Here is a 9,435-nt window from a genome sequence, read left to right on the forward strand (position 1 = left end):
TCAGTTAGGGATTCCTTTCCTACAATTATCCATTTAAACACGACAACTTCTGAATTACCCAGAGATCTCAGACAAGGTGCAAGAACCGCAAACCCAGAAAAGCAATACAACCAAATAAAAAGTTATGAGGAAACACAAGGTGATATTGTAAACTGGGATTAGAATTCTGAATTTTGACATTTGAGTTTACATAGGGACCTATATTAGACTGAATTGATGAAATACAGTTCTGAGTGGGATGAATTGGCTTAAAGAAAGAACTGCTTCATTCAGGATTGTAGTATTTGAAGCATTAATTATAGTGCTTTTACCCCAAGTGATGTGCATGATTCCTAATACTAAATGCAGCATGAGTGAGCCTCTGCCTTTTCTTCACCAGCACTATGAACCTGGAGACTTCATTGCTGTTGGCATTTTGTCTAAGATCTATATATTCTATACAGTGATGGACTTCAGCGAAGCACCGTCTAGTAATCTCTTTGATGAAATCCTGTAATTTTATTTGAAACACAGAGACATTTGTTCATTTGTAATTTATTTCAGATAGTTTCCTCATAGGCAATAAATAATATTCTAAATAATGAGATATAAATATTATAATGTGTATTTATTGAGCTGTGATTTCCATCCCATTAACATTTTGTGGATCCAAGAAAAACTTTCAAAGGGGGGGGGGATAATATAGGTAATATATTATATTTTATGGAATGCCAACAAATGTTCAATACATTTGGGCTAATTTTCATAGGGTTTTTAAAAAGACTGGCACCTTTATCAAGTATGTTATTCACATGTTTCCATATTTTTATTGTAATAATGGTAAGGATAAAATTAAAAACTAAAGAGATGAAATTAAAAAGTTTGACTAAATTGTGTGTTCAGGGTAGCGAGCAGAAAAATGAAGATGCAAAATATTTTTAAAAATTGCAAAAACTCTTGAAGTTATGTCAGTGGTGGGTTTCTACCGGTTTGCCCTGGTTCAGGCAAACCGGTAGTGGTGGTGGCAGGAGACTCTGTCCACCCACCCGGACATCATCACGGATGTTCTATGCATGCACAGAAGGTTCTGCGCACGCACAGAAGCGCCATGCACGCTCACACTTCCAAACCAGTAGTGAAGGTTAGTGGAACCCACTACTGAGCTATGTGCTTCAGCATAATTGATTTCAACTATTTCAGACTCTGAAGTCATTTTTCCTTGAAAATTGTACTACAAAATAATATATTGGAGAGGGATAGAAATCATTCTTTTCACCAATATATTTATAATATATTTAGAGTAGTGGGCTTGTAAAAACTGGTGAGAAATATCCAACTGAAGTACATATTTTATGTACTTTAAAATGTGTTGTAATAAACTCTGTCATTGTTCAAGGCATAAATGTTATGCCTTGAACAGTGTGAAAGAATATATATTTTTCCTTTCAGAGTGATGACACCAATCTATCAGCAATTCCTCGCTTTGCAATTTGCAGTCAAGGAGATCAATGAAAATCCCCACATTTTGCCCAATCACACCCTGGGCTTCCATATTTATAACAGTTATTTCACTGCCACATGGACTTACCGTGCCTCGTTAGAACTGTTCTCTACCAAGGAGAGATTCATCCCTAACTACAGGTGTGATATGAAGAAACGACCAATAGCTGTCATCGGAGGACCAACATCTGCAGTTGGAGCCCACATGAGCACCATCCTGTCCCTATACAAGATGCCACAAGTACAATTGGCTACATGGAAAACAGGAGCTTTTGAAGTGTCTTATGTCTTTCTTCCAGTAGTGGGTGCTTCTCATGGGATGAAGGTAGGGTGAGAGGTTTAGGGAGTAAATGGAGCCATTGTATCTTGCAAAGTCTTTAGCTGTTTATTTTGCTTGACTTAATTAGTTACATATTATTTATTTGGTTTGTTGATATGCAACCATTTTTTTAGGGTTAGAGCTGCTTTGGCTTCTGATAGTCTGTCTTAATTGATATTCCTTTATTTTCACCTCTGCGTAAATTTCAGTGGTTGCTCTTTAAAAAAGGAAGGAAAGGGAAAGGAAAACTTCATATGCTTTGTAAATTGAATTGTAGGGAAAGAAACCAGATAAAATTCAGAGGGTATTCATTATGCCCACTGGACAGCCTATTGTCTTAGGCAGTGGTGGGATTCAACATTTTTTTACTACTGGTTCTGTGGGCATGGCAGGGGAAAGATATGTAAAATCTCCATTCCCACCCCATTCCAGGGAAAGGATACTGTAAAATCTCCATTCCCACCCCACTCCAGGGGAAGCATACTGCAAATTCCCCATTTCCTCCCGATCAGTTGGGACTCAGGAGGCAGAGAATAGATGGGGGTGGGGCCAGTCAGAAATAGTATTTACCAGTTCTCCGAACTACTCAAAATTTCTGCTACTGGTTCTCCAGAACTGGTCAGAATGTGCTGAATACCACCTCTGGTCTTAGACCATAAACATGTTAGTGAATATACTAGACCAGAACAAGCTATGAACAGTTTGTTATTTCTGAAGGTAATTTTATTTTTCAGCATATATCACATTTGATACTATAGGGTGCACTGTAAGTTCTGCTTTATTAATAAAATACAGATATAGCTGTTCTATGAAATGCAAGGAAAGATTAGCATTTGATAAGAGCCTTGGTGGCACAATGGTTAGGGTGCAGTATTGCAAGCTACTTCTGCTGACTGACGGCTGCCTGCAATTCAGCAGTTCAAATCCCACAAGGCTCAAGGATGACTCAGCTTTCCATCCTTCCAAGGTGGGTCAAATGAGGATCCAGATTGTTGAATATGGTGATTCTGTAAAGCGCTTGGAGTGGGCTGTGGAGCACTGTGAAGTGGTATATTGTGCTAGGTGCTATTGCTATTGATCAAGTGTACCAAAGCAACCCTACATATGAAGGAACTGATCAATTATTTCAACAAATAATGACATTCTAGATACCTTCTGCTCATTTCTTCCCACTGAAAAATAGATAATTCATTGCATCTCAGCTACTTTCTTTAATATTTTCTAAATTCACATGTAAACTATGGCTAGAAAGGAAGTAATCCTTCATTTTTAATTTCTGGGCTTTTGTTTTCTCTAACGTTTTCTTCATAAAATTGAAAACTGTTATTTTTCCCCCCAATCCCATTTTTCCATCTATCTCCTCAGTTCATCTATGGCTCAACTCCAGAGATAAATGAAAAAACACAAGTGGTTTCATACCAACAGATGTTCCCAAATGTGCACCATCAATACAATGGAATTCTTCAATTGATGCTACACTTCCAGTGGACTTGGATAGGGATGGTCTATACAAATTGTGAGAATGGTGAAAAGTTTGTACAAAATGTGGTTCCCATGTTTTCCCTGAGTGGCATTTGTTTCGCTTTTATTGAAACTTTGCCAGCTATTACTTACTCAAATAATATTTTGACTTCCGTGGAAGCTGGGATTGAGACATTCAAAGCTGTTATAAGAAGTTCTGTCAATGTAGTGTTAATCCATGGCGAAGCTGAAGATATGATTATTTTGAGGATCATTCCCACCATATCCCAAGTGGAAGATATAGCATTGCTGGCCAATGTTAAAGTGTGGGTGCTGACAGCTCAGATGCATTTCACATCACTTCCCTTCCAAAGGAATGATGACCTAGACTTCCTCCACGGTGCTCTCTCCTTTGCAATTCACTCAAAGGAGGTGTTGGGATTCCGGAAGTTTCTTCAGATGAAAAAGCCTAACATGAAAAAAGAAGATGCCATTATCAAGCTCTTCTGGAGAAATGCATTTGAATGTTCGTTCTCCAACTCCATGACAGAGGAGAAAGATGCAGTCATCTGCACTGGTGAAGAAAAACTGGGAAATCTTCCTTCATCTGTATTTGAAATGGACATGACTAGCCACAGCTACAGTGTCTACAATGCAGTTGGTGCAGTGGCCCATGCTTTGCAAGGCATTCAGACATCCATATTCAGACACTGAGCAGGAGCTCGTGAAGCCAAACTAAACCTTCTGAAACAACATCTATGGAAGGTAAAGTTCGAACCAAGTAAATTGTAAATGACAGAGGGCTGGCCATATTTGCAGGTAAACTAATAGAGCCTAGATTGTGGAGGGTCACTATTCTCCTAAATTTTTAAATTAAAATAATTAAAATTAAATTAGATAAGCACACCACACTGCCATCATGTGAGATGTGCTGTACTTCCCATGACTAATATGCCACAGTTCCTAGGAATTACTAAGTTCCAAATTCTTTGAAATGAAATCCTTTAAAAAAGAGAGAGTGAAGAAAATGAGTGCCACTTAATGCTAGAATGAAATTGAAATATGTATTTATCCTTAAAGGTAAAGGTAAAGGTTTCCCTCGCACATATGTGCTAGTTGTTCCTGACTCTAGGGGGCAGTACTCATCTCCATTTCAAAATCAAAGAGCCAGCGCTGTCTGAAGACGTGTCTGTGGTCATGTGGCCAGCATGACTAAACGCCAAAGGCACACAGAATGCTGTTACCTTCCCATCAAAGGTTCCTATTTTTTCTACTTGCATTTTTTACATGCTTTCCAACTGCTAGGTTGGCAGAAGCTGGGACAAGTAACGGAAACTCACCCTGTTACATGGCACTAGGGATTTGAACCACTGAACTGCCAACCTCTCGATCAACAAGCTCAGTGTCTTAGCCACTGAGCCACCATGTCCCTCTATTTATATTTATATATATTTATCCTTAGCTGAACTCAAAAAGGGATTGGACAGGAATTCCTAGGAAAAGCCAGTTTGGTCTAGTGATTAAAGCACAAGGCTACAAAACAGGAGACTGAATTCTAGTCTTCCTTAGAAATGAAAACCAGCTGGGTGACTTTGGGTGAGTCACACTCTCTTAGTCCAATTCAGCTCACAGGGTAGTTGTCAGTAAAAGAGGAGGAGGAAGGAGTATGTTCTTCTGCCTTGACTTACCACATTTTTCAGAGTATAAGATGCACTCCCCCCCCCAAAAGAGACTAAAAATTTGGGTGCATCTTATACTCCGAATGTAGCTTTTTCGAAGCTTTTTTTCAACCCTAACAAGGAGCTAGCGAGTGAAGCAATCTTCCATGCTTTGCCTGCTTTTCTCATTGCTGCTCCCTCTGACAATCAGCTGTGCTTTAGAAGCTTTTTTCAGCCCTAACGAGGCGCTAGTGAGTGAAGCGATTTTCTGTGCTTTGCCTGGTTTTCTCATTGCTTCTCTCTCTGACAATTAGCTGTGCTTTAGAAGCTGTTTTTTATCCCCAACCAGAGGATAAAAAGCACACACGTGCACTCAAAACTAATGTGCTGAATCTGACCAGACTATGGACAATAACCAGATAAATACCTGGTAGATGATTTTTTCCCCTATTTTCCTCCCCAAAAACTAAGGTGTGTATTATACTCTGGTGTGTCTTATACTCCAAAAAAATATGGTATTTATAAAAATAATGAAGGTGGGATAAAAATAAGAAAACAAAAATAGGTGTTGTATACTGATTGGGAACCTGAAAAATAGCTTCTATATTAATAGGAATAGCATTTGGGCTTATACAGTATACTGCCACATAGCACTTGACAACACTCTTGGATTGGTTTACAATGTAGAAACATTATTTTCATATTGCCCGCAATGATCTGGGTCCTCATTTTACTGACTTTGGAAGGATGGAAGGCTGAGTCAACCTTATTTATTTATTTATTTATATTTAAATTTATATACCGCCCTTCTCCCGAAGGACTCAGGGCAGTGAACAGCCAAAGGTAAAAAACATAAAAATACAAAAATTTAAAAGCAATTTAAAATATATTAAACAATTTGGCCCAACAATTTAAATACCCCATTTAAAATTAAAATTAAAATTAAACAATTAGAAAAGTTAGGCCATCCAGCTTGTTGAAATAAAAAAGTCTTGAGGGCCTGACTCTGCTCCCACAGAGAAAGCTCTCCCCTTGGGGGCTGCCAGTTGACATTGTTTGACCGAGGGCACCCCGAGGAGCCCCTCTCTGTGGGAGCGTACTGGCCGGTGGGAGGTTCTCGGTGGCAGAAGGTGGTCTCATAGATATCCAGGTCCTAAGCCATGGAGCACTCTAAAGGTGATAACCAACACCTTGAATCACACCCGGAGGACCACCAGAAACCAGTGCAGCTCACGCAGGAGAGGTGTTACATGGGAGCGCCATGACGTTCCCATAATCACCTGCGCAACCGCATTCTGACCAGTTGGAGCCTCCAGGTGCTCTTCAAAGGGAGCCCCATGTAGAGAGCATTACAGTAGTCCAGGCGGGAAGTGACGAGGGCATGAGTGACTGTGCATAAGGAGTCCCGATCCAGAAAGGGATGCAACTGGCGTATCAGGCGAACCTGATAGGAAGCCCCACTGGCCACGGCCATCACATGTTCTTCTAAGGACAGCCGTGGATCCAGGAGGACACCCAAGTTGCGAGCCCTCTCCATGGGGGCCAACGACTTACCCCCAATAGTCAGAGATGGCACCAACTGACTATATCGGGACGCCAGGAACCACAGCCACTCGGTCTTGGATGGGTTGAACTTGAGCCTGTTTCTCCCCATCCAGATCCGCACGGCCTCCAGACACCGTGACATAACATCAAGGGCATCATTGGGGTGGAGATGTACAGCTGAGTGTCATCAGCGTACTGATGGAACTTCACCCTGAAACCACGGATGATCTCACCCAGCGGTTTCACATAAATGTTGAACAGAAGGGGTGAGAGGACTCACCCTTGTGGTACCCCACATACAAGGCACCTCGAGGTCGACCTCTGGCCCCCCTGTCAACACAAACAGTCAGAGAAGAAGGAGGAGAACCACCATAGCATGGTGCCCCCCACCCTTTACCCCTCCAACCGACGCAGCATGATTCCATGGTCGATGGTATCAAAAGCAGCTGAGAGGTCTAATAGGATCAGGACAGAGGAAGAACCCCTGTCCCGAGCCCTCCAGAGATCATCAACCAATGCGACCAATGCCGTTTCCGTGCTGTACTTAGGTCTGAAACCCAACTGGAATGGATCAAGATAAACTACTTCATCCAGGTACTGGGGGAATTGTCGCGCCACCACACTCTCAACAACCTTCGCCATGAAGCGGAACCTTGAGCTCTGTAAGGATTGAACTCCAGACTATGGGCAAAGTTTGCCTGCAATACTGCACTCTAACTTCCAGGGCTCTTGTAATTTATTTATTTGATTGATCATGTGCTGTTATTGCATTTATTGTTACTGTAACTCAGTCCATAAACCTTGCTGTTGGTCTTCTTCTCTTTCTTTCCACTTTACCTAACATTAGAACCTTATCTATGGAGCTATGCCTTCAAATAATGTGTAATAATTTGTAAATTATCCTCCACAAAAAGAAACAGTGATATTTTCATCAGTTCATAAGGAGTTGAACTTATCTTCAAGGAAATGTTGACTTTATTTTTATTTTAAATCTATAGAATGTTGAGATAAAGGTAAAGATTCCCCTCACATATATGTGTTAGTTGTTTCCAACTCTAGGGTGCAGTGCTCATCTCTGTTTCAAAGCCGTTTCAAAGCTGGATTCAAGCGGTTGTCAACACTTCTTTGAGGGAAGGGGTCTTCCCTGCCACACTCAAAGAGGCGGTGGTTTGTCCCCTCCTCAAGAAGCCCACCCTGGATCCAGACTCTCTTAATAAGTATCGTCCAGTCTCCAACCTTCGCTTTATAGTGAAGGTTGTTGAGTCTGTGGTGGTACAGCAGCTCCTGCAGTTCCTGGAGGAAACTGACTACCTAGACCTGTACCAATCGGATTTCAGGCGCGATTACATCACAGAAACGGCATTGGTCGCTCTAGTAAATGATCTCTGGGGGGCCAGGGATGGGGGTTGTTCCTCCATCCTGGTCCTTCTTGACCTCTCAGCGGCTTTCGATACCATCGACCATGGTATCTTACTGCAGCAACTCGGGGGGTTGGGGGTGGGAGGCACCCTTTTATGGTGGTTCTCCTCCTACCTCTCGGGTCGCTCACAGTTTGTGTGGACAGTGGGAGAGAGATCCACTCCGAGGCCCCTCACTTGTGTGGGGTTCCTCAGGGGTCGGTTCTCTCCCCTCTGCTCTTTAACATCCACATGAAGCGTCTGGGTGAGATCATTCGTGGTTTCAGGGTGAGGTACCATCAATATGCTGATGACACTCAGCTTTACATGTCCACCCCGGATCACCCTGGGGATGCTCTTTTGGTGATGTCCCGCTGCCTGGAAGCGGTGCGGGCCTGGATGGGAAGAAACAGACTCAGACTCAACCCATCAAAGACCGAGTGGCTGTGGATACCGGCATCTCTTGATCTAGTGGTCCCTTCACTAGTGATGGGAGGGGAGATCCTTATTCCCTCAGAAAGGGTCCACAATTTGGGGGTCCTCCTGGATTCACGGCTATCCCTAGAAGATCATTTGACGGCTGTGACTGGGGGGGGGCTTTGCACAGGTACACCTTGTGCACCAGTTGCGCCCTTTCCTAGATTGGGATGCCCTTGCCACAGTCACTCATGCCCTTGTTACATCTCGGTTGAGACGCCCTCTACATGGGGCTGCCCTTGGAATGCACCCGGAGACTACAATTAGTCCAGAATGCAGCTGCACGGGTTGTTACGGGGGCTTCTCGGTACTCCTGTGTGACACCTCTCCTGCGCGAGCTGCACTGGCTGCCGGTGGCTCTCCGGGTTCGTTTCAAGGTGCTGGTGCTCACCTATAAAGCCCTACATGGCTTAGGCCTGGGGTATCTGCAGGATCATCTCCTGCCTTCCTCCCACCATCCGGCGCGCTCACACAGAGCGGGCCTCCTCAGAGTGCCGTCAGCCAGACAATGTTGGGTGGCAGCCCCCAGGGGGAGAACGTTCTCTGTGGGAGCGCTGACCCTCTGGAATGGGTTGCCCACTGGCCTCAGGACAGCCCCGGACCTCCTCTCCTTCCGCCGCGAATTGAAGACGTAGCTTTTTCATCAAATGGTCTGAATCCATAGGGGTGATTTCAAATAATTTTAATAATTTTTAATTGATTTTAATTTAACTTTAAACTGATTTTAAATTGTTTATGTAATTCTTTGTTCCATTTTGTAAGCCACCCTGAGTCATATGGGAGAAGGGCTGCATATAAATTACATAAATAAATAAATAAATAAATAAATAAATAAATAAATAAATCTGATGAGCCAGCGATGTCCAAAGGTGTCTCTGTGGTCATGTGGCCAGCATGACTAAATGCCAAAGGCACACGGAACGCTGTTACCTTCCCACCAAAGGTGGTCCCTATATTTGTACTTGCAATTTTTTTTACGTGCTTTCAAATTGCTAGGTTGGCAGAAGCTGGGACAAGTAACGAAAACTCACCCTGTTACATGGCACTAGGGATTTGAACCACTGAACTTTCGATCGACAAGCTCGGGTCTTAGCCACTG

The 9,435-nt window shown here is 42.8% G+C and overlaps 1 protein-coding gene across 1 annotated transcript; it reads left to right on the forward strand.

Annotated features, from left to right (window-relative positions):
- The first annotated feature begins 349 nt into the window (after window positions 1-349).
- Window positions 350-3,973, forward strand: LOC148113838 (vomeronasal type-2 receptor 26-like). The gene is made up of 3 exons (XM_087893440.1): window positions 350-492; window positions 1,429-1,804; window positions 3,164-3,973. The coding sequence occupies exons 1-3, from the start codon at window positions 350-352 to the stop codon at window positions 3,971-3,973; spliced, it is 1,329 nt and encodes a 442-aa protein (XP_087749566.1).
- Window positions 3,974-9,435: the final 5,462 nt, after the last annotated feature.

This window comes from Pantherophis guttatus, chromosome 4, assembly GCF_059756535.1.
Source record: "Pantherophis guttatus breed Tessera chromosome 4, ASM5975653v1, whole genome shotgun sequence".
Lineage (NCBI taxonomy): Eukaryota > Metazoa > Chordata > Lepidosauria > Squamata > Colubridae > Pantherophis > Pantherophis guttatus.